General features: G+C 41.9%; 1 protein-coding gene across 2 annotated transcripts in view; it reads left to right on the top strand.

The window, feature by feature from the left end:
* The window catches only part of KCNN1 (potassium calcium-activated channel subfamily N member 1), a 54,131-nt gene that overhangs the window by 10,594 nt on the left and 16,412 nt on the right, over positions 1-27,125 (top strand). For both annotated transcript variants that reach the window (XM_053464383.1, XM_053464377.1), the window contains 2 exons: positions 330-425; positions 1,672-2,090. In XM_053464383.1, the coding sequence (XP_053320358.1) occupies positions 330-425; positions 1,672-2,090 (515 nt within the window). The remainder of the gene's footprint in view (positions 1-329; positions 426-1,671; positions 2,091-27,125) is intronic.

The following is a 27,125-nucleotide window of genomic DNA, read 5'->3' as shown; positions in this document are numbered from 1 at the left end:
AAATGTTGTTGGAGTAAGAAGAGGAAATCTAGTAATATGTTATTTGACTAATAGGCTGGCTTATAGAGAGAGAGTATTATACAGAACATATGTGTAAGCAATCATTTGGAGCAATAGCAGTAGTAGTAGGTTGGGGTTATATGCAGCAGGAACAATGAAAGGGAGTTATATTTGGAGTAAGAGAAAGAGTTTATGGATGGGGTTATATAGAACAATAATAGGAGTTATATTAACTGTACACTAACAATAAAAAATGCCATTGTATGTATTTTATAAATGCAAGCTATGAGGCAAAGTAATATGAAATTAGTTTGATTTTCTTTTTATAGGAATCCTCTTATTCGTTTGCACTGAAATGCCTTATCAGCCTCTCAACTGCTATCCTGCTTGGCCTCATTATCATGTACCATGCCAGAGAAATCCAGGTACCAGCTACATACACGTGTGTTTATGTATGAATGAAAATTGCAACAAAACAGCAAGAGGTACACTTGTCTAATGCAAAATGCTGAAAAACACCTGCAAAAAGATCTATAGCAGTTATAGCAAGATACATACATAGAACAATTACCATTTTGAGGGCATAGGTAACAATTGCTAGCTCCCTTGGCCTTACAATGATTGAGTGTGAGCAGATCAATAAAGTGACAGGAATTTTACATGCTGAAAGGTGACACATCCAGAAGTTACAGGAAACACAAGAACCTTATGCATGGCCTGGTGTGACCTTGTCATTTGAGCTCGCAACCTTGTTCCTTTGGCCGCCTCTGCAGCTGTCAAACTCATGTCTAAACTGTAAACAGAGGAGGACACCACAATGTATGTGTGTTGCAGACTTCATCACACACCTGACATTGAGAACAGTGACTAATCTATTTATATAATCTATGTAAATATGATCCTGGGGAAAACCCATGTCCCCTGGACTCCAAAATAAATGTTTACTTTCTTGAAGCGATAGAAATGGAAACATGTTTATAAATTTAAAAAAAGGATTCTTAGGAGAGATGATGGCCTTTGATGGACTTTTTACAATGCTCACCATTTCAGTTGCACAGGAAAGAGAACTTTGAATTATCTTGCTTTCAAGGCGGTTTTTCCCCTATTGGCTATTTTAGTAGGCCACCTTAATTCTTAAATATGCTCTAGAACTTCATCCACAGGAAGCAGGAGCAAGGTCAGCCCTATGGGCAAACAAGGTGTGTGCCTAGGGTGCTGACTTGAAAAGGTGAGCTGCCATGAGGTTTACTACTATGTAAGCAACCCAATGGACGCAAGAAGAGGTGGTATAAATGCTATTGCTAGCTGCTAGCCCTGAACAGTTACTTGGTTACAAGAGGATAAAAAGGAGAGTCAAAAAAGAATAAAAATTAGATTATAAGAGAAATATGAAGTATCAAATGACAGAGTCTGATACTAAATAACCAACCTATTATACGTTTTAAAAGCCACCCTACTTGGCTAAAGTCTGACAATAATGAAAATAATGAAGTACCAAACATTGTGTTGTAAAACACATTAACGCATGATCTTCATAACATTTCTTATTCAGAGATTTAACAATGAATCATGTAGGGCCAACTAAGACATTCATGCAGGAGTGCAGTGCTTTTTCTTGAAGTGGGTGCTGCATTAATTGCTTGATTCTAATCGGCTCCTTTTTCCTCGCAGCTTTTCATGGTGGACAATGGAGCGGATGATTGGAGAATAGCCATGACTTATGAGCGAATATTTTTTATCACCCTGGAGCTGACTGTGTGTGCCATCCATCCCATCCCTGGACAGTACTCCTTCACCTGGACTGCTCGTCTGGCCTTCTTCTACACCACCTCGGTGGCCAATGCCGACATAGACATCATCCTGTCCATACCCATGTTCTTGAGGCTTTATCTGATTGGACGTGTGATGCTACTCCATAGCAAGCTGTTCACTGATGCTTCCTCTAGGAGCATTGGAGCTCTGAACAAGATCAACTTTAATACTCGCTTTGTAATGAAGACACTTATGACTATCTGCCCTGGCACTGTGCTTCTAGTATTCAGCATCTCCTCCTGGATCATAGCAGCATGGACAGTTCGAGTGTGTGAAAGGTAAGCGCTGCAACCATCCTTTCAATATTAAACAGATGTTTTTTTGTGAAAGTAAAATGGAAGAAAACAAGTCTCGTTGTTAGCACGAGTTCATGCATGCTTTTCTGTTTTAAATCCAGCTCCATTTTGCTTAAGAAACTCACAATCTGGATATTTTCATACCTGTCTGTTTATAATGTTAGCAAAAAGGCAAGATTACAGATAATTTCCTACTTATTGTTATCTAATTTAAGGAATGTCAGCTCTTCTTTTTTACAGACTTACTTACTTTGTCTCTTTAAGGATTGGAGGAAGAGCAGAGTATTGCCTTTTTTACTTTAGTGCTCATGTGGTTAATGTGAATGTAGCAGGGACCATCCAAGGACAGTACTAGTTTTAGCAGAGTGAGATTTGAATATGGAGCTCTTATTTTAGAATCTAATTAGTGATCCTAAATGCTAGAAGTATATCCACTAATTAATCTTTTAGTAACAGTAGCTCATGCAGCTCCGGTCAGATACTTTTTAGTTGAAGATTACTTTGGGCCATATTTTATTAACAGTAATAAACGTATCATTAGTTTTAAGTCCAAATCGTCTCCTTCCTCCCAGTAGAACATAATAGAATATTTTTTGATGAAGACCTTTAATACATTTATCACAAGTAAATGTATCAGAATCCAGAACTTTATGTCTAATAAGACATTTGTAACTTTCTGTACTTTTAAAGTGGTAACACGAGAGCTTACTCTTGTTTTATATTTAATGTTCAGGAATTTAGAATTCTCAAAAAAAATTGGCAAATTCTTTGAGAAAGTATTAAGTAAACATTGTTGTTTAAAATCCAGGGCACACAACTCCAGTCTTCAAACATATCAACAAGCTATTTTTATGTTTTAAGCACTAAGTCTTGGTTCTGTGCTTCCACCTGACTAGACACTTATACAATTTCCCATGCCATTTTACATATTTATTAACACTACTTGTAGCTTGTGTTCCTAATTTTAAGAGCAAGTGTATATGGGGCAACCCAAAGATATTTCATTACTTTCTTCTCCCCATATGTTTCCTTTAAATCAGACAGAAACAGTTATTTAAGTAAAGAGACTGGCAATACCAGTATAGCAGGACTAAAGTCTTGTGTGGCTCTTACATTGTTTTTGTGCTTTTGGTACAGATCTCTGCCCCTTTTTTATGCAGCATGGTCTACTGTTTGAGCAACAGGTTATACTAAGCATTTAATGTTGTCTGAAATTATTACTGATGAAGTAGCCATATCTCTCACCTGTCCATGTTTGGCAGGGCCCAACATCTTGGGATACTTGTCTGGTATTTCTCATCTCCAGAATGCAGGACAAAAAAAACACGACTTTCATGTTCATCATCATACCTGCTCAGCAGTTTTTATTTTTTTTTAGGCGACTAAGCAGCAGTAACATGCATGCACATATCTCCTTGGCAGACTGCGTGCCGATAATCGCACAAAATAATTACTTGGAGCACTAAGTAAAATGTTATTATTCCTGTCTAATGCTTAGGGGATAGGGACAGTTCTCTTTTAAAGTACTGTATTTGCTCAATTATAAGACGACCCCCCCAAAATTTGAATATTAATTTAGAAAAAAAAGAAAAAGCCTGCCCTATAAGAAAAAAGTTTTATTAGTAAATATTATTTCACATGTAAACTATTATTATATTTAATAAAAACTATGCATTTTTGTATGCATTTCTTTTTATTTGCCAACCTGCCCCCCAGTTATGCACATCTGCCCCACGGCTTGCTACACTGCCCCCTAGATATGCCTTATACCCCCCTATATGCCTCTCTGCCCCCCAGATATACCTTATACCCCCTATATGCCACTCTGCCCCCATATATGCCTTATACCACCCTAATTTACCACTCTGCCCCCCCAGATATGCCTTATCCTCCCCTATTTGCCAATCTGCCCCCCAACATGCCCCTCCAACTTACCGATGCATCCCTAGACTTGCCCCCCGAGCTCCAGACTCCCTGGTGCCAAGTTGGGGCAGCCGGTGGACTTTTGTGCGATATGCGTAGACAACCTCTGCTGCTACCATGGACTTCCGCCGGGGCTTCCATGACTGAGCACCAGAAGGTCACGTCACGCTGGTGTTCTGGCACAGAAGCTCCAGCAGATTTCGGGTAGCAGCGGATGTTGTCTGCGAGCCTCGCACAGACGTTCACCGGCTGCCAGAGAGGAGGATCCAGGTCCCCTGCACTGCTGCATCTTAGTCTTATAGTCAAACCTTTATCTGAGGTCTGATTATAAGACAACTTTGAATATAAGACGAGGGGTAAAAAAAACCTTGTCTTATAATCAAGCAAATATGGTAGATTCCATAATAATTTGGTTATTAATGTTTGAGGACTGGAGTTGTTTACCATTGCATGAAACAAGGTGGGAAAACAAAACCAGTTACAGTTAATCTAATGGTAGTATTACAATGAAACATACAATATTATTGTAAATATATTGTATACTATTTTGAAATATATAGAGAGCTGACATTGAAATGTTACTGCAGCTAAAATTGTATTGTAACTATGACAGTTAGGATTGTCATGTTTGAAATTAACAAAGTTTCATAGCTGTAAAATGCTGAAAAATTGGGTCCAAGCTGTTTAAATATTCAAAATGTCTCTAATAACTAAGCACTGGTGCACCTGATCTGGTGCAAAGAGACCATGACATTGTTCTTTGATAGTGGTTACCTGGCAGCTGAGTGTAAAACCTTATGCTATGTGCATGTTTTCACTGATTTTACTTAGACTAACAAGAAGATTTATACAGTATATTAGTTTTAGTAATGGTTTTCCCATCATAGCAACCAGTAAAATGGCCAAGTCAGCATTGGTTGCTATGAAAGACTACTTTCAAAGTGTGCAACTGAATCTTTCTTTATGGACAACCCCCAGTGTTTTCTAGAGTGTGGGCATATTACATGAGCAGCCTGTTTTACCTGTTTTTTTTATCTGTTGTTGCACTGTATGTTTGTGTTCTGTCTATACAACAATTTGTCAAGTGTTAAACAAAAACGTAAGACCAGTGATGCAGTGATATTGGAATAAGCAATCTCCATGCAATATTTCTAATAGGGAAAAAAATGTCTGTATATTTGTACAGAATCAATATATTGTAAAAACTTCAATGCGGCATGTGTTCCCTTGTTGATGGAAACATATGCTCCGTGGCCCATAACTCCCTCTATCCTTCTCACTATTAAGATATCTTCTTAAGTTCTTTGGGTATTGTGAAGGTACAAGGTACAAGGAAAATTTGCTAGATAATTACATGACTGTTTTTGTGCATATCACATAACAACAAACTATATTAAACATAGCTGTTACCATTCCCTATAAGATGTAGGGACCTAATGCACAATAGCAGATGGAAATATAGATGATTGTCTAAGCTTGGGATGATAGCACAGCCATCTACTAATGCAATTCGCAACTTTTATCACAATGACAGATTATATATCACACAGAAACACAAGGTGGAGAGACAGAGGTGCAGAATTAATGAAAAGATCACACACCCCGGTGGTGCACCTGTAGTAAAATGAATGGAAATGTAACTTATGGCATCAAATTGGTAGTTGGTGTCTCCTCCAAGTTCACTCTCTGTCAGCAAGCAAAGTGCCTGCAGGATGGGAGCCACTCTGGCTATAGTGCTAGTAAACGTGCTAGAAACTTTAAGACTAGACTGAACCCACTAGTTCTAAATGGAACACGGTTGTGCAGGCCACCTTTTTGGAATTTCTCCATTTATAGATATGTTGTCTATACCGGGTGTTTGCAGCATTTTGTGAGCTTTACAGGTCACTGAATTTACTATACATTATGATGGACCAAATCCTGACCTCGTATATTGCATAGTGAATGTGGAAAGATTCCTTGAATGTCATCTACCCATATTAACTATGCATTATGCAGAGCTAACATAAACCTACTTGAGGAAAAACTCAAGGAACTAAATCTCAAAGAAAAAATATACCACATAATCATGATCTGCTAGGTCAGAGAAAGCAAATTTGGATTTGCAATTGATGGGTGGATGCAGCAAAATCCTAGAGAATGTGACCCCGCAGTGATAGGGGATGTAGGATGCTAGAGATATTTGGAGAAAAATAACAAGTACACTATATAAACAAAAGTATGTGGAAACCTGACCATCGCACCTTTGTGAGCTTGTTGGTATACTATTCTAAAGACATAGGCATTAATATGGTGTTATACCTCCTCCTCATTTGCACCTATGGAAGCTTCCACTCTTCTAGCAGGGACAAAACTTCACAAACTGACTTGTGGCAACAGTGCCATGTTTAAGATCACTGAGCTCTTCAGTATGACCCATTGTGCTGCCAATGTTTGTGTATGGAGATGGCTGCCTATATGCTTGATACCTGTTAGTAATGGGTGTGGCTTAAACACCTTAACCCGATAATTAGGTGGGATGTCCACGTACTTTTGGTCATATAGTATAAGTTCAAAACTGCATCTATGTATTTTGGCTTACAGGGTGTAGAAGGAAACAGCCTTTCCACCACAGGGTCATGTAAATAGAGCTCGTAACCATACAGCCCCTGCATTGACTAACAGAAAGACAGTAGTAGATGAAATGGAATTATGGGATATGGAGTATATCCTTCCAATACAAATGAAATCGTAAAATGGGATTACCTGTTATTTCACATTCAGCTGTTAGAACTGTATGTATGTGTCATGCTTCCTAAACTGCAATATGATGCCTTTTAGCAACGGTTACATTTGAAAATTGAATTGTCTATAATGTGTTTGAAGGTCTGTTGGTGCATTACATTTTACAATTTGTACACGTACAGTGTAATTTTCCTTCTCATTTTGCCCATTATCATCTGCGTAATACTAACTTTTCTATATCTGCCATTGCAGTAGACTCTAGAACCTTTCCCTTTTAAATACTGTCTTTGTATTATCCCCTCTTCTAAATGCAATGTTATCCCATTCATTCCCATCACTCGACCTGTATTAATATTATATGGATGGAGTTGTTGGCTCCTCTGGCACGGAAGGGGTTAAAAACTGAGGAGGCTCCAAGGAAGGCTGGTGGTTTAAAAATGTATTACAAGAGCCACTACCTCCAGTGGAAAAGATGTTGCCTTTGTCACGTGTCAATGCTTGTCCCTTCCTGTCCCTTCTTTTACCCTTCTCCTGCCTTTCTCCTGTTGTTTCTCCTCTCACACCTTTCCCAATATGTTTCACTACTCATACCTACTCTCCTCCTCACCCCAGTCTGTTAAATGCTCCCTAACCTTCCGTTGTCTCCCCTTTTTCTAACGTTTAATGCTGCTCCTAGGGAGAAACTGTGAGTTTAATGGCAACTGAATGCCAGGCTTTTCCTAAATGCACGACCACTTGACCACTCAGACCCCATTCAAAGATTTAGGGTTTGCTGCAGCTGTTTGGAAACCGTTAAATGTGTTTGTGAACCCTACAGATGTAGACATCTCTTGAATTTCATGACAGTGGTGGTTTTCCATCTAATGGACAGCGGTCTGCCTAAAATTATTGGTCCCGACTCTCAGTGAGAGTTGTGTACAAATAACAATAGAATTTTATTACATACAATGGGCAAGATGGACAACTTTTAAACATCAATGAAGAATATGTAATGTTTAGTTGATATATATGAAAATAAAGGAAATCATGTGGTTGATCCAAGGAGAAATCTAACTCCACCTTTGGAGTCAAGGTGTAGTTTTTCCATTTGAAATTAAATGCTTCAGCGTTTTTGTTTTTCCTTTCTCTCTTTTGAATTTAAAACTTTTGATAGGTACATCCTAATTGTTTGCTTTATTGCTATATTGCTATGAACTTGAATTGAATTGTTAATTAAAGGTGCCACTGGGTAATTTTTTTTAAATGCTTTCTGACTTTTATTTCACCATTGGAGCAACCATCTTAACTTCATGTTTTACAAATTTCATGATTATTCCTCCTGTTTTGTTAATTTACTGTTCCCCTTTGTTGTATGCTGATTGGCTCTGGTTGGTTTGTTATGGCAGCAATTATGAAAGGTGAGCCAAAGCTCTAAGCTTCCCCAAGGTAAATTAGCCCTTTAGTTTGCCAAATTCATTGCAAACCAAAAAAAGATCTAGCAAGTTTTAATTTAGTTGCACTAAAAGCTTTAAAGGTAACAGCACTGCTTTAAAAGAGAAACTCTAAAGAAACCATGTAAGCCCCAGAGAAGCCTCCAGGGCATTAAATTAGCTTGAAGTAGACCCCTGGTAGTTCAGCAGTTATTGTAATAAATAATTTATTCATGTTAACATGGCAGAGGAAATCCTGTTGCTAATAGTTACAAACAATATAGATTGATGATTCTACAGAGATAGATGGCAAGAAATTAACTCTCCATGTTACAATCAATTGCTTGAAAATGAAAGCCAGTATTGTGAAAGCTTGGCGGCTGGGCATTATCAGAGTTGTAATCCACAGCAGGCAGTGTGCTTGCCTGCCTGCACAACGTAGGAATTATAGTCTGTAGCAGCTAAGTGGGCCACCCTTATCCAAAGAAAGCTCCTGTAGAAAGACAGCTAGAGACAGCTATTTTTCATAAACATTCTGCATTAAGTGGGAGGAGTGTATCATCTTCATGTATTGTTAAAATGTTCTGCTTCTCTCTGCTGTTAATTTCCTCTGGCTGCAAGGAAGACGAAAATCACATTTGTTTTTCTTTAGAAAAACAGTGTGTGAGCAGTCTCGCTTTTACTGCAGAGTCACGTAATGTGACCTGCTGCCTTCCCGTGGTCATTTGTGAAGTTTTTTCTACTATCTACATACATGCATATACTACACAAGATTCACAGTATTGGCGACATCCCCTAATTTGTAATTTACAGTGAGGTGATATCAGGTTGTTGATCTGGCTCCCTCTTAGGAAACATTCACAGGAATTATAGAAAGACATAATTATTGTTCCACAAACACATCTCCAACATTAGGGAGATCAGTGGATCGCATACATACTGTATTGTTCTACAGCCAATAGGCATACCTGGGAACTTCTCAGCTCCGGCTACCTGGAGCCTTCCCTTGAGGGACGCGGTCAGGACTGCACACTGACGTTGGTGGGCGGCCCCGCTGATGTCGTCGGCGTTCCCACTGATGTCGGTGGGCGGTCCCGCTTGGAAACACCCCCATTTTTAAAAAAATGGGCGGGGAGCGGGGCATGTCCAGAGGATTTGGGTCTTGACCCGGAGGAGCAGAGCTCACCTGGCAATCTCCGGGTCAAAACTCAGAGAGTTCCCAGGTATGGGTATGCCAATAGGAAGAAAGTCCACTGACATTCCCCAGTCCCAGTGACATTTTTGTGGGCTAGCATGTGTGTTTACAAAAAAATTTAAAAATTGCTGTGAGGATGCAATTTTACTGTTATTTAATTACACAGTCAATAGTATTGTATTTTAGCAGTGTGTAGGTCCGGGTGCACATTACATAAGCATAAAAACATAGCATGTAGCAGCGCGTATACAGGCATCGGCCCGACATACATAATCAGGTGGCTGCTGACCTTAAAGTGACTGGGCCGCCAAACATCGCCAGTCTACCTCTGTCCTGAGTAAACAGTAATCCAGTGTTAGAAATAGTGTGTGTTGGGGTGTCATTGTACAATGTTAAAATGAGTGTGGGGTGGGTGTACAGGATTACAATAAGTGTGTGGGTGACAGTGTACATGGTTAGAATGAGTAGGTGTGTGTGGATGTAAGTGTACAGCATTGGAATAGTGTGTGGAGTGCCCGTGTACAGTGCTAACGTGTGTGTTATTGTATAATGTATGGTGTGTTTGTAGTGTGTGTGTTAAAATATGGTGTGAGTCTGTGAGCCAGAAAGGTGGTGTGCAGAGTGACATGCAGGGAGTAGATCATTGAGCAGGGAAAAGACCATACAAAGTAGGGGGCAAAGCAATTATTTCCTGTGCCTGAGTGTGATGCAACCTGTGTAGCTGCTTCTGCATAGAAAATAATTGCTCTGCCCCATACTCTGTAAAGCTTCTTCCCTGCTTGGGGTAAGGGGCAAAACAATATTCCTACTAAGGGTACCAACTGGTCTAGGATTGTCCCTACATGATTTGTGTTTGTGTCTGGATATGTAATGTATGTGTGTGGGGGGGTCTGTGTGTTAGTATGAATGTCTAGGTGTGTGCTCCTCCTGAGGTCAATCTCTGGATCCTCCACTGCTTCAGAGGCTGGGTTTTAACCTCTTCCAGACCAGGGGTTTTATACCTGAATCACTAAACTCTTCCAGACTACAAAATTACCACTAAAATGTAATAATTGAAGCCTGATTCATGATCTGATTTTGAAAATGCCCTTTCTGTGTAAAATTTCCAATGATATCTGATAATTATAGAGCAAATATAAGAAGGTGTGCGAAGTTGTTTTTCACTGGAATATTGTACAAACAGCCCATAAACCACCCACAAAGCATTGAATAGTCCAGATTTTGCCACGCTATACCCAGGGCCGGCCCAAGGCAAAATGCCGCCTGGGGCGAATTTTAGAATGCCGCCCCCCCCTTATCTACCCTTCCTCTCCCTCCGTCCCTGCCGCCCCCCGCCCCATTATCTACCCCCCCCCGTACTTACCTTTCAGCAGTCCTGCGGCGAGACTCCCTGTTCGGTCTCGGTGCCGGCTTGTAATGCTGAGCGCCGGAAATCTTCCGGCACTCAGCATTACAAGCCGGCACCGAGACCGAACAGGGAGTCTCGCCGCAGAGGAGAGAGAGAGGGGCGCCGAGCAGGTACTGACCACTCGGCGCCCCTTTCTCTCTCTTTCGCTTTAAAAAAAAATAAAAAAAAAAGGGCTTGGGGCGGCGAAGTGCCGCTCCTTCAAAAGTGCCGCCTGGAGCGGTTGCCCCACTCGGCCCTGGCTATACCGCTGTCCCACTGAGCTTGTTGGGACAGCGGGATTCATTCTCTGGGAAACATACTGTGCATACTGTGCATGTGCAGAATTATGTGCATACACAATTGCCTATTTGAGTTACGCTCTACCTCCCAAGCTCTGACGGTAAAAGTTGTAAGGTATGCAAAAGTATATATTTCTAGAAAGCAAGCAACCCAGGCTATGTTTGTAGAAGCATTTTGACTTATGCAGTCATTTGTCCTCCAATCACTGACAAATGTAGCCATAACTAAATGTTTTGCACTTTTTCCCACCAATGCTTTTTAGTTATGTGCAGTGACAGACAAATCTATGTGTTCAGCTGCATCTCCAGATTATGGAAATAGCCAACATGCATAGGTTTTCTGCATTTGTGAAAGCTACAGGGGAAGATTCGGAACACTTCCAAAAAACAGTTTACAAATGTGAAATTTGCACATTTTCTTTTGCTGGCCCCATGGCTCATTTAGGATTGTTTAGCAGTCACCTTGTTCAAAACTTCCACAAAAGTATATATTTCTAGAAAGCAGACAGCTTAGGCTATGTAGCTAGGGGCACTTGTCATGCAACCATTTTGCAACCAATCACTGCCAAATGGAGTGTAATTTAGGGTCCCTGGATTGAGGACAATGTCCCCGGATGCAGGGCCGGATTAATGTTCACTTCCACAGGGGCCCTGCAGCTTACCTCACATGACTCTGCTCCGTTCCTGCTTTCCCTGGGAGGGCAAGAGAAGTTGTTCACACGGCGTGTGAGCAACACAGAGGGAAGCAGCGGCCCCTGCGGAAGTCTGCGAGCAACACCGGGAAATCTGTCGTTCAGGTAAGAGGGCGGGTGTATGAACAAGTATGCGTGAATGAATTAATGAATGAGTGTGTGTGATAGCATGTATGTGTAAGTGGGGGGCATGACACAGGGAGGCTGTAAGTGATGTGCATATCTCAAGATTGTAAGCTTGCGAGCAGGGCTCTCTCCACCTAATGTATCAGTTTGTCTTAGTCTGTCAATTCACGTCTTGTCATACCCCTTGAATATATGTATTGTATTAAGCGCTGCGTAAATTGTTGACGCTATATAAATAAAACATGATAATAATAATAATAATGTATTGGCTGCTTGTGCATGATAGGAGTGTGATTGCTGTATTAAATATATATGATTGTTAACCGCAATCACACTCCTATCATGCCCAGGCATACCCAGATTCCAGCATGTACAGGCTGACTTGGCATGATAGGGGTGGGATTGCTAACAGCAATCAAGAGGGGTTAATAGCTTGGGGTTTGTGCTCCAATATGACAGAATTTTTTTTTTTTTATAATACCCATGATTACAGTAAATGCCCAAAAAGTTTTAATTTCATATGAGTCAGTTGTGTGCCAGCTTTCCTTTTATTTATTACTCCCTCCCTAATTCTGTAACCCACTACACTACCTAAAATTCCTTCTACCCACCCACCAAACTAACCTAACACTCATCACTTAAAGATTTTTTGAAAATATTTTTCTCCTCCCCAACCCTCCTAAAAGGTCCCACTGATATTGATGGGCGGTCCCATTGATTTTTGGGGCGTTCCTGCTGACATCACAGGAAACACCCCCATTTAAAGGGGAAATAGGCAGTGAGTGGGGCATGTAAAGACCCCGCTCCAACAACCCGGAGGATTTTCCCAATCAAGTTTCTATATTTATATCAGTAACATAGTGGTACACAGAACACTCAACCTTTCAACTGCATATCCATATTTGCAGCACTTCTGCTTTAAATGTTCAGTGCTTCGGTGAATTCAAACAGTAACAAAATATCCACCAATAATTTGAAACACTAACGGGTCTTGTATCAATAATAACAAATATTTTATTGCCATCAAAAAGCAAAGTTTCTAAGCCTGCTCCACTATAACTTTATTTTATAAAAACTGTTAACAGTAATGGAATATTTATAATAGCTTTAGGGTAATATAGATTCTATTTAATATTATGATTATTGTTTATGAGTGCAAAAGAATTGTAAAGGGTAGAAATAGCACTGTTCAGAATTTTAGCATCAGAATTATTTCTTTTTAACATCCAGCATATGTGGTGGTAAACAGGCAAATAATGGGTTAAGCTGAGCAGGTATGTGCAGGTGCATGGTGAGCGATTGTCTTGTGGTTGTTTAATTGGAACAGCCAAACTCCCAAACATGGTAAAGTTGCTAAAGACAGTTTCAAAAGACAGAAGTCAAACGTTATACACCATGGCAAGACTAATCACAGCAACAGGACATAATGTAATTATACTGCACCATCATGGTCTCTTACAGGCAAAAAAATTCAAGGCAGACAGGGGTTTACAAACAGGCAATGTAGACGCAGTAGTCAATAGACTTGTGCATTCGGATTAGTACAAATTGCAAATTTAACAAATTTTGGCAAAATCAGCGATTTGTATGACACGACAAAAACTGAAGTGAAGCAAAAACTTTGAATTTTTGTCGAAAATTTACAGGCCTTTTCACAAACACTCTCTTACACTCACACTCACTCACACTCTCTAAATGTTTCCCTACCTTCTTTGCCAACCACTATTCTATATTTTATCTTTTATTGTCTCTCTTCTGTCTTCGTCCATATCCTCGTGGACATAAACTGGTGCGAGCCTTTGCCAAAATAGTGGCGCCCCTGATGATGTCTTCTTCCTTGATCCTCCAATCGGGGGAAAGGACATCACTGAAAGTGCCACAATTTTGCCCTAAGGTGAACTTCTGCCCAAATTGCGGAGCTTTAGCTAATGTTTAGATTTAGCTGAGTGGAGGCGTTAGAGTATAAGAGAGTGAGTGAATATAAGTGAATGTGGGCACTGAGCAGCAAATTTTGTTATCAAATTAAAAAATGCCTCCCGATTTTTGTCTGAACCGAATTGGCGGGAAACAAAATCTGTTGCCCGAAAACGCATGGGGCAAGCACGAACCAAAAAATTAATTCGAATCGTTTTTGACTTCCCTTCTCAATCGGACGATGTCCAGCAGTGCTATCAGCTCAGCATTGCCAGAAAACAGTGGGACCCTGTAACATCCATCTACTGTCCGGAGAAGTTTGGTCAGACGTGATCAAAAAAGCCATATCTCTCATGTGGGAGGCCAAGCAACTCAACTATTCACACAGAAACTGGGTTGGAGAAAAATGGCAGCAGGTGCTCTGGACTGATGAGTCAAATTTTTTTATATTTTGATGTAGCAGAAGGCAGGTCACTGAAGGGCAAGAGAGCGGTAAACAAAGTGTTTGCAGGCAACAATAAAGCATAGTAAAGGTTCCTTGCAAGTCTGGGGCTGCATTTCTGCAAATGGTGTTAGGGATTTGGTAAAAAATTAAGGTCTCCTCAGTACTGAGAAGGCAAATACTTATGCATCATGCAGTACGGCCAAGGAGTCATCAGATTAACCCCAAATGCATTCTACAGCATGACAACTCCAAACAAAAGCCAAAGTAACTAAAAAGCACAGGGTCCTGGTGACAAAAAATGGCCCAGGGCCCCCAACCTCACCAAGCGACATGTGCCACAGTGCCACCTTTGCCCTAAACAATTTGTGACTATGCTCACACACAAAGTTACACATCCATGCTCGGACGGCAGGAAGCCCTCTTGTAGGGCGCACAGCAGGACGCCCTTTGGCAGGGCGCACGGCAGGATGTCTGAAACAATTCAGGACCAGGTACAGAGCCACAGCAATATGCTGTACACAAGACGATGCATAGGCCCTGACTGCAAGGCAGAGCAGGTATATATAGACAGGGCTCAACCCAGGTAATGAGGCTCAACTGATCCCAGTAATTAGTTCTGGGTGAGAAGGGTGATCATTGTTGGTTGCAAATAAACCTGAGAGTAAATAATTACTGCATGGTCCAGGCTGAGCAAATAATTTCATATTCATGGTCACACAATTACACATGTATGAACGAGTAGTTTTATGTTTGAGCATGGATGTGTAATTGTGTGTGACCACGGATATGCAATTGTTTTAGTATGAGATATCATATATTTCACCTTTCGTGTTTATTTAACCCCTTGGCGACAATTGCCAGTCCAGGCATGTCACGCAAAAACAGACAGGTAATGACAATTGTGGTACCAGGACAGTGTAGAAAGCGATCAAATGTTGCTGTAATGCCTGGATGTAGATATATTCAACAATACTGAGATCGGCATCAGGGGCCATATCTGGCCCCTCCCCGGGGCGTCAATGTCCGACATACACTGTATGGCTGCTTTAGAAGAGCTTAGAAGGTGCCACCTAAGCTTCAATGGTGGCGCTGAAATGGCTCGTCAAGCCCCCCGAGAGACATTATCTGTCATTTCACCGACTTTACACTTAAGGAGGCCATTATGGCCCAGGCACGGGAAGTGGGCATGTGGCCTCTACAAGGTCACTCTGTTATCTTCTACCAGGACCTGCCGGATCTTATCCTGCAGGTGAGGCGCGACCACTGACATCCGAGTTGCAGAGGCTACGTATCCCATACCACTGGGGTCACCCTTTGCCCTAGTGATCAGACACGGAAACACCTCCCTCACCTTGCGTTATCACCATGAGCTCCCAGACGTACTACAGGCGCTCGGGCTCCAGCACCGACACCTCTCCGACTGGACTCTTGTGAGCCTTGAGCCAGACGATGGGTCTTTTCGGCTTCCTCTCCGCGACGATCTTGGTGTACCACACGTGCTAGACAGGTACCAGGCCAGCCGGATAACAATGGTGTGTCGGAACCCATGCTTCTCCCTCATACGAGAGACGTTGAGGAATAACGGTTCCGCTTGGATGCTACATGTTCTACCTGTTACCTGTTGACACTTGCTTTACCTTGCACATACATTACACAACACCCTCCCCCCATTTTTTTTCTTCCTCTCCTACAAGTCATCTGTTCTGCACGTGGATTGAGGCTGTTTCCAGTTCTTTCGTTGCCCTCTCTCTGGAAGTTGCATTGGCGATCTGGGATTCTACAAGATACTGCACAGATTTCCGGACAGAATGTAACCTTGCACCTACATTACACAACACCCCCGCCCCCATTGTTTTTTGTCTGTTCTACGCGTGGATTATGCCTCAACACATTTCCACCTCATTGGCAATTTCCTGCACAGACAGGTGTCTGGAGGTGCTGAAGGGACCTTTGCTACGCCTCTTCTTGATGAGGTGTTTGTTTATGTTACTTGCCTCCTCCTTTGTTGGGCACGTGCCCCTGGCTCAGTACTCTCTTGGCTGGTCACTTGGCATTTCGCGTCTCACACTACGCATTCACACATTTTTTCCAAACCACTTCTTTCCCTCATCTTACCTATTGCCCTTGGGGCACATTTTTGCTGTTGCTGGGGGGCATGTCCTCAACTGATCTGGGTCTTAAGCTCTGGTATTTTGTTTCTGGGCCCTATTGTTCAAATAATTGGGTTCCTTATATGACATCCTTTTGTGATATTCGCTGGTTTATTTTATGTTGGGATGGGTTGATTGGATCTCGCATGGGACTGTGTTGGTGTTTTTTGATTCATCTCACCTATATTCTTAAAATTCGTTGCAGCCTCTTTCCCCTTTGCATGGTGCCACTCTAAACTGAGATATCTCGGCTTTCGGACGACTTTTCCCAACTTTATGCTTTCAATTTCACACCATTGTTGTCAGGCACGTACCAGCCGGCGGGGGTGACCCTGGCTCACTACAGGATCCCAGGTCCCGGCGTTGTCGCGGTCGGCTGGTTCTTTACTCCCCGCGTGGGGAAATGGCAAGGGAGTGGCGGAGGGTTCCAAGAGAGGGGCGTCGCTTCTACACGCCGCTCCGGCACCTCCTCCTCCTGCCAACTGTGTGCAGGAGGAGAAGGGAGGCATGGCTGAAGAGGGTATTACTAGAGGGGCGGTGCTTCCAATGCCGTCTCCCTGTAGAGGGGCAGCACGAAAAAGTGTTGTGTGACCTGAAGGAAAATGTGTGTGAAAAAAATTACACCACAAATTTTGAAAAAGACTGGTGGTAGAATTAGTGAATGGAAATAGTTAAAATGTGTTCCAAAAAGCACATGGGGGCAGAATTACCAGATTTTGAAAAAATGGTTCTGAAATAGCAAAATGCTACTTGTAATTATTGCCCCATAACATGCAGAAAAAAGCAAAAAGATAAAACCATTGGATATTTCTAAACTCAGGAGAAATAGTAGAATCTATTTAGCAGGTTTTTTTCATTGGTTTTTATAGATACATAAAAGATTTTTCAAGTAAAAGTCTGAAAAGGTCAGTAAATGGGAAAGAAGAAAATTATACCTAAACACGAGCACCGCAGAAATGTTAAAACAGCCATTGTCACTAAGGGTACAAAAAATAAAATCAGCCATTGTCACAAAGGGGTTAATAGAGCTGAGTAGGCCACACATGGAAGCACTGCTGTAAAAAAACAATTGTTAACCCCTTAACGACAGAGCTGTTTTTATTTTTGTACCCTTTGCGTAAATGGCTGTTTTAACATTTCTGTGGTGCTCATGTTTAGCTGTAATTTTTTTTTTCATCTACTGTACCCACACAGGTTATATATTGTTTTTTTTCCCCCAGGGCAAAATTGATTGTATCATGATTGTATCCAGGCCCGGACTGGGACAAAAAATAGGCCCGGGCATTTAAGCCTGAGCAGCCCATATTTATTTATTTATTTATTTATTTATTGTTAAAGCCCACCCTTCATGGTACCATCTTTGCATTTAATCATTCACACAAATCATTAACACATTCATTAATGCAGTCTCACAAATCATTCAAGCAATTCATCCTCACATGAATTCATTAATTGTCATACGCATTCACACAATTCATCCACACATTTATTCATTCATTCTCATACGCATTCACACTACCCCCTCTCATCATCTTATCTGCCCCTTCTCACTATGTTCCCCCTTTTCACTATGTAACCCCCTTCCCCACTTATCAATATGTACCGCCTTTATCTATCCCCTCTCCCCCTTTCTCACTACCTAACCCCCCTCTGCCCCTTCTCACTGCAGCCCCCTCCCTCACCCTACTTACCTTGTTGCCAGAGCAAGCAGCAACTGCGACCGCGCCTGTGGCAGGGCAGGATTGACTTAGGGGCTGATGGAGCTGCAGCTCCAGGCTAGTACCTTAAAATATGGCCGCATTAAGGCAGAGCCCCTTAAGCCCGCCGCAACTGCAACCGGGTCCGCCACTCTAAGGCAGAGCCGGCCTTAGGTGTTCTGGCGCCCTGTGCGGACTACTCATTTTTACCTGTCCGAAACCGAAATGACCTCCCCACACCATAAAAAAATCTAACACTTTAATTTAAAGTAAGTAACACACCAAAATAGGACAAAACAATTAAAAAAACAATATTATATGTATATATATATGATTGTTAACAGCAATCACATTCCTATCATGCCCAGGCATACCCAGATTCCAGGATGTACTCGCAGACTTGGCATGATAGGAGTATGATTGCCCTATCTACCCCTTCTCACTCCCTTCTGCCCCATCTACCCCTTCTCACTCCCTTCTCCCCTATCTACCCCTTCTCCCTATCTACCCTCTTTCCCCCGTCTCACGCCCTTTTCCCTATCTACCCCCTCCTAACTATCTACCCTCTCCCTCTTTGAAGTTCACTTACCTTTCAGGAGTCCTGCGGTGGGGGTGCAAGGCCTCTGCCTCCCAGCTCTGCCACTGTATGGAACAGTATAGAGTGATGGGAGTTATGATGTACTTTTAGAGCATAATTAGATCATGAAAAAGACATTGGAAATGGTACAGCATAACACCCATCACTCTCACACACTTACCAATCCACACATATATACCAATCCACACGTATACCAATCCACACCTATACCAATCCACACATATATACCAATCCACACGTATACCAATCCACACGTATACCAATCCACACACACATACCAATCCACACGTATACCAATCCACACGTATGCCAATCCACACGTATACCAATCCACACATATATACCAATCCACACATATATACCAATCCACACATACACCAATCCACACATATATACCAATCCACACATATATACCAATCCACACATATATACCAATCCACACATGCACCAATCCACACATATATACCAATCCACACATATACACCAATCCACACACATATACTAATCCACTCTCACTGAATATTTTCCTACCTTTCCTCTTTTCTCCTTACAGCTCCTTTTCCTTCTCTTCGCTCCTCTTCTTCAGTTCTTCTGTCTTCTCTGTCTTCTTCCGGTTCAGAGGGCAACAGCTGCTGTGCGCCGGGGTTTGTTGTCAGATCCCGGCGCACAGCAGCTGTTGCCGCGCAGATCACAAGGGAGCGGTATCGGAGGTCTTTAACAGACCTCCGGCTCCCTTGAGTGATTTTAAGCCGGGTTGAACCCGGCTTAAAATCACTCAAGGGAACCGGAGGTCTGTTAAAGACCTCCGATACCGCTCCTATGCGAACCTGCTCCTCCAGCGGCGGACATTACTGTCCGTCTCTGGAGGGGTGCCGGGTGCCGCTCATCAGGGGGTGCCAACTTGCGGCACCCGGCACCCCTCCAGAGACGGACAGTAATGTCCGCCGCTGGAGGAGCAGGTTCGCATAGGAGCGGTATCGGAGGTCTTTAACAGACCTCCGGTTCCCTTGAGTGATTTTAAGCCGGGTTCAACCCGGCTTAAAATCACTCAAGGGAGCCGGAGGTCTGTTAAAGACCTCCGATACCGCTCCCTTGGTGGTGACCGCCCCCCGCCCCCTAGAGTGTGACGCCCTGTGCGGTCGCACACCCCAAAGGCCGGTCCTGCTCTAAGGGGCCGGGAAGCCCCCACCAGGGCCGGCCTTAGGGGTCTGCGGCCGCACAGGGTTTAAATTAAAACATCGGGGTTTTTTTTCAACTTTATTTAACATCCTCCATGTTAAATAAAGTTAAAAAAAACTTTATTTAACATGGAGGATGTTAAATAAAGTAAAAAAAACCCAGATGTTTTAATTTATACCCTGTGCGGCCGCAGACCCGTAAGGCCGGCCTTGGTGGGGACTTCCCGGCCCCTTAGAGTGGCGGACCCGGTAGGTAGGGTAGGGGCCTGGAGCTGCAGCTCCATCAGCCCCTAAGTTAATGCGGCCCTGCCGTGGCCCGGCCCACCGGGCAAATGCCCGGTGTGCCCGATGGCCAGTCCGGGCCTGATTGTATCATATAATTTACTATTAAAAAAGTATGGTGAAAATTGAGAAAAAAATTAGTGTATTAGCTATTTCTATGCACTAATTCTACTACCAGCCTTTGTCAAACTTTGTGGTAATCATTTTCTCATTTTTTTCACACGCATTTTACTACAGGTATGAATTTACAGCTCCTGGTATATGTCACTTTTAAAGATCAACCCAATACTGCATGTGTTCAGCAGCATCTCCTGAGTACAGTGATACCATCCATGCATGGGTTTGTCAGGTCATTTTTTTTAACTCCCATGTACTATTTAGGGCATCTTTGAAGCCAGGCACCGTATTTCCCCATGTATAAGACGCACCTTTTTTAGAAAAATTCGGGGTCTAAATATTGGGTGTGTCTTATACAGTGGTGGTAGATTTTTTTTACCGGAAAGGGGACCTGCTGCTTACCTGTTTTGCTCAGCAGCGTCTCATGATCCGTTGAAGCGACACAGGAACCCAGTGGAGTCACGTGAATGCACACCGCATCAAATGACTCCGCTCAGTTCCTGTTCCTGCTCGAGCAACGCAGAGGGAAACAGTGGCCTCCACGAAATTCTGAGAGCGGCACCAGAAGATCTGCAGTTCAGGTAAGGTGGGGGAGTAAACGAATGAATCACTGTGTGTGTGTTAGCATGGATCCGTGTGTAGGGGGCACATGTGCATGTACTGGCTGCCTGAGTATGATAGGAGTGTGATTGCTAACAATTGCTAGCAGCTAACATCAATCATACTCCTATCATGCCCAGGCAGCCAGTACAATAACTTTATGTAATATATTTTTTTTCAATTTCGGCCCCCAAAATTAAGGTGCGTCTTATACAAGAAAGCGTCTTGGGGAAATACGGTAGTTGTTAACCCCCATCAAACCATATTTGTTTGAAAATACTAGTATTTAAACCATTTCCATGCACTCATTTTACTACCAGCCTGTGGTCAACGTTTGTGGTAGTATTTTGTGGTAGTTTTTTTCACACACGTTGTACTACCTGGTATATTTCACAGCCAAAAGACACCCCTATATGTGTTCAGCAACATCTCCTGAGTACATTGATGTCACCTATGTTTTTTTTTATTTTGAAATTGTATACATTTTTATAAATGTTTTAACTATTTTTACATTTTAGATTTTTTTTTAGATTATTTAATTGTATTTCACTAATCACATAGTGATTAGTGAGATGGGCTCCATTGACCTCCATGGTGAGCTGCTGTACCTGATGTGACCCTCTGAGAACACTTTAATTTGAATCAGCCCCTCCAGCTTGTTAGAGGCACTTCCGTAACACTGGATAAGCTTAGGAGGCAATCGTTGATATATAGCCTTTCAATATGATGAAAATAACCACTCCTAGGATGTCTGGATGTCTCGATGTTGACCAATAGGCATATAAAATCAAGCACATAAGCATCTCTATAGACAAACGTTGGCAGCAGAATGGGTCGTAATGAGGAGCTCTGTGTGTTAATTTAGGGGCAGTTGTGGTTGATGGGGTCTTTAGGGTTAATTTAGGGGCAGCTGTGGCTGATGGGGTCTTTAGGGTTAATTTAGGGGATGCTGTGGTTAATGGGGTGTGTAGGGTTAATTTAGGGGCAGTTATGGTTAATGGCGTGTTTAGGGTTAATTTAGGGTAGTTGTGGCTGATGGGGTATTTAGGGTTAATTTAATGATGAGGACTGAGGGTTAATTTAATAAATTTAATAAAATTAACTTAAGGTCCAGTTAGAGGTAAAGGGGGCAAACTAAAGGGAATCTAAATCCCGGGGGCAGTGAAGATTAATCTAGTACTTATTTATAAAAGTATGGTGTCAGTGTGATGCGAACGAGTCTGTGACTCTATGAGGGGACGATGAGATATCGGGGGGGGTATAAGGCATATCTGGGGAGGACGGAGTGACATATCTGTTGGTATAAGGCATATAGGGTATATAAGGCATATCTGGGGAGGGCAGCGCGGCATGTCTGGGGAGGGCAGCGTGGCATGTCTGGGGAGGGCAGCGTCACTCATAACAGATTTCCAGGCTGCCTCTGGAAGCAACATAAGCACAAGCATTGTGCATCAGGTGCTTTGTGAACTGGATTTCCATAGCAAAGCAGCTGCACACAAGGCAAATGTCACTGTGCTCAATGCTAAGGGTTTGTTGGAGTGGTGTAAAGCACTGAAACAGTGGAAACGTGTTCTGTGGAGGGATGAATCCTACTATGTGGAAGTCTGATGGACGAATCCGGGTTTGGCGGACACCAGTAGAAATTTGCCTACCAGTGCCTGCTATAAAGTTTGGTGAAGGAGGGATAATGGTCTGGTGCTATTGTTCAGAGTTTGAGCTAGGTCCCTTAATTCCTGTGAATGGTAATGTTAATTCTAGAGCGTGCAAAGACATCTCAGAGAGTTGTATCCTTCCAACTTTGTGGCATCAGGGAAAGCCAGCATGACTGTGCTGCTGCGCACAAAGCAAGGTCCATAAAGACATGGTTTGACCAATTTGGTGTGTAGGAACTTGAGTGGCCTGCACAAAAACCTGATGCGAAGGGCACGCCTTGTACACCAGCTGGGTACACCTGTAGGTTCTACGATGCTTCCTGCCGGGACCAAAATGGTTAACCGCTTGAAGCGCTAGCCGACACTACCGAGGAAGGGCTCAAGAACTGGTCCGGTGTCTTTAGCTTGGAGGCGTAGCCGAATACGGTGTTCTAATTGCCCTGAAAAGGACAATGAGTGATCCAGCGAGCCCCTGAAGCATTAGACAAGACTAATGTTCCAGGGAAGTAGCACACTTTATTGGGGAAACACACAGGCTTATATACAGGTTAGGTGAGATAAAAAACATAAATCATGTCCACATCTTCCCGCCCTGCCCAGACAGTCCGGTACCACGCTTAGACCACCGAGCCCGAAGGAGCGGCAGCGTAAGATAGCCGGCGTGCATAAGATAACCGCCCTGGCTGATCTCCGTTCTCCTGGCAGTCCCAGCGAACGGGACCACCCCTTGTGGGTATCCCACCACCTGTGGGTTATTGCCATGAAAGAGCGCTGTGGTAGGGTTGATGGTGTCCAGGCCAAGAGGGATTAAAGTCCATGGACAGGAAGCACATGGACAGGGTAGGACGGGCGGAAGAACTAAGCACAGACAATAAACACCACAAATATATAAAGGGAATACACAAATCAAACATTAAGGGATATAAGCGGCACTTATTAACCCCGGATGGTCATAATAACTACTATGGACGGCACTTATTAACCCCGGGGCATCACACCTGACCTTAACCCCTTTGATGCCTTTAGGACAAACTGGAACATTAAATGCAAGCCACAAATCCCACAGACATACTTCCTATGGCTATTAGAGCTGCAAGGGGGGGGGGTCGACAGGAGGAAATCCATGTTAGTGCCCATGGATTTTGGTCATATACTGTTACCTGATACAGGTAAGCAGGCTTCCTTGAAAGCTTATCTCACAAACTCAACTTTAGCCCAATAAAGGAGGTATTACCACAACTTGCAAAACTCATTTCTTAAGCTTCTATGGCTTTATACTATCCTCAACGACTTAAGTATGTTAAGGACACGTACTGTTATTTGAGCACCTCTTTTCAAAAATGTGCGGTGCTTTTCAAAATCACATGTCAAATAATTTAACCAGTATGGTTTGGTTTAGCATGTAAAATGTAGGTATTGTTTAATGCATGTTTGAACAATAAAAAAATAATTCTTAAAGGGGAATTTCAACCACTCTTTCTTATTACACGTATGAGATTACAAATAAGTGTTTTGTGCTGGCGTTTTTTTCTTAGAACTTTTTCAGTAGCATAATAGAATTGTGTGTATTCTTGCTTGGTTATCTTGGCCTAATTTATTAGATAAAGAAAAGCTGAGTCTCTTATCTGCTGAGTAATCAATACAAGCACTAGTACCATACCTGGAGATGGCATGGTGCTGCACCCGAATCCCCCAGGTCGCGGCAGCGGGGTCTGGACATGCCCCTCTCCCCGCCCATTTGTCCTTTAAATGGAGGTGTTTCCTGCTGACATGAGCGGGACCAACACCCCGACGTCAGCGGGAGCGCCCACCGACATCATGTCAGTTTGCAGTCCTGGCAGCGTCCTGCAAGGGAAGGCTCAGAGTAACTGAAGTGAAGAAGTTCCCAGGTATGACTAGTGCAGTCAACACACTAACGCAAAAACCTACATATACACACTCACGTTCAAACATTATTACTGTATTATTACACCTCACTGTCTCACACTTAAGAACTCACACCTCTCTCACATGTCTTTCTCACAACTCATTTTCTCAGCCCTCTCCCTTACGCCTTACTTTGCCTGGAGCCTTCCCATAATTTCCATGATATTACCGCAGTGTTATGTATCATTCTGCTGTTGGGCTGGTCCATGCCATGTTTAAAAAAACTCGGACCTGCCTGGGGAGCAATACCCCACAGGTCAGCCCATCCCTGGGACAAACACCCTGGTTACTTATCATACTGCCTGTGGTAAACAATAGAATGTCTCAGTCTTAATCAACCACCCTGATACTCTGACTCATGAAAGTCTATGGAGCTTAATTTGCATTGTCTTAAAGAATGGGTTCAGTGTGGTGCCTGATTAGGGAAAGCCATCCAACATACCTTATGATGTACAGCAATGTCATCCTACAGTTCTGCACATAAAGGAAGTTTACTGGTGCACCATGAAATAAAACCTTTGTACAGCAGTAACCTACATTACTTTATATGCTCAACTAGAAAAATATTAGTCCAACTGGTTCTGCTTTAATCTAAAAAATATACACACACAAGGACATGTTAGGATCCTCAGAGCAAATTTTTCTGAAGTTAGTCATATTGTAACATGCTTCCTGAAGGATGTGTGTGTTACTTACGCATTGCCATGCAGAATATGATTACTATATCTATGATCAACCTATGGAAGACTGAGGTACCTCACAATTGTATTTGTTTCAAAAGGCATTCTCAAATTAAGTTAAAAAAACAACTGCAGCAACCCCTAACTCTATAGCCTTCTTTAATAACCCTGATCACCTTTCTTTCTTTCACTGCTTGGTTTTCATAAAACAGCTAGGTATGACTTTCATCTTTACTCATTCCAGATACTGTAAAAAGATTCAGGATGAAAAGTGAATCCTTCATTCTCAGTAACCCAGCATGCATTACTCAATAGAAACAATTTTTTCACTGCTAGAGGAGCTTCATCATAGCACCTGTGGCAGTGAAAGAGTTAACTGAAAATCATGGAGAGAGGCTTCATTTTTTCCCTAATATTATTGCACTTAAAATGCATTTTTTATGATATTTTTAGGATTATATTCCCGTATTCCTCCTCTGGAGCTCTGGGGTATAACTTCCTTTATGTTCATTGGTGTCTGTGAATCAAGGCAATTCTTCAGTTGAAAAATACATATTTTATATTAACATACTTAAAGGGAAACTATATTGTTTTGTTTACTGTAATAAAACTTACTTTTACCCACAATTACATATGGACATTTGTTGTTTGAATTTATGATCACTTATCAGTGATATTGTGGTATTTCTAACTACCTTACTTTTAGCAGCTTTATTTAAATTTAAAGTCCTCCTAACTACAATTATGTATTAAGTGGAAAAGGACATATAAAATATGTCTGTATTATTAAATGACCTATAAGACTCAGTTGATTGGACAACAAGATAAAATATGTGTATCTTGGTACAAACATTATCTAAAGTCTAGAATATCCAAACATTTTAATAACTGTTTGAATTTTTACCATGATGCAACATTTTAATGCGCTCTGTAATATATCGAGAGAGGAGGAGAGTTAGATATTACTGTATATCTCTTATGCCATGAATTTATCAATCATCAATAAAAAATAAAAGGTTTCCCTTTAAGTGTGATAAATAGAAGGATTTGTACCAGGTGGCTCGGTGATTTATATATATATATTTATTAGGTAGGGATTAAATATGTTTGTGGTGCAAAATGAAGAGCTTTATGCTTATATTATTTATAATACATAGCAGGGTTAAAGAAAAAAAATAATCTAAAGTGAACATTGAGATTAAATAGTACCACTTTAGGAGTAATTATGAAAAGCAAAAGGAGGTGCAATATCATTTTGCATAAAAGAGTAAGAAGATGTAGTTGGTGATGTAATAGCAGGCAGTAGTTAAATGTTACAGTTAGCGTTATAAAGAGGGATTATAAACACAAAATCTGTTGAGATCCAGAGTTGTAAAAATGCATGTAAAGTTATATAAATTCTGGTGCAAAGTGAAAAGAGAGCTCTTACCAATGGATTGTTCCTGCTAATTGCACCATTCTGTTTGTTACTATAGTCGTGCACCATAATCACTTTTTATGCATAATCCTCAGTATATCTATAAATCAAGTTTTAGATAGGGATGCCATTAAACCGCTCTAGATTTAGAGAAAAGTAGAGAGGCCCATCAGGACAAATCACATACCGTATATACCGGTGTATAAGACGACTTTTTAACCCCAGAAAATCTTCTTAAAAGTTGGGGGTCGTCTTATACGCCCGGTCGTTTTATACGCCGGAATATACGGTAATTTTATTATATGGAGCAAAGGTTCAGTTCCTACCATGGTGGGAGGTATTTTTTCTTTTAACATATTTTAACTTTTTTTTTAATTTTACCCTTAGCCCATCATTTTTGCCTTGATATGCAGACCCCGGCAACATGCAGCCATTATGGAATGGCAAACTTCATAAGGCTCCAATTTCAAAGAAATAAAATGGGATTTAAAATCACAATGAAAAGATTAGTCTGTAAATGCCACATAGACATTTCCTATTCTCCATTCAGAAGGGAAGAAGGAACTTTTACCAGGAAGAAAGTTCCTGGATGGTTGCAGCATGCCA

Source organism: Spea bombifrons, chromosome 1, assembly GCF_027358695.1.
Source record: "Spea bombifrons isolate aSpeBom1 chromosome 1, aSpeBom1.2.pri, whole genome shotgun sequence".
NCBI classification, from domain to species: domain Eukaryota; kingdom Metazoa; phylum Chordata; class Amphibia; order Anura; family Pelobatidae; genus Spea; species Spea bombifrons.
Note: the sequence above shows the minus strand (reverse complement) of the source record. Positions and strands in the feature narration are given on the sequence as shown.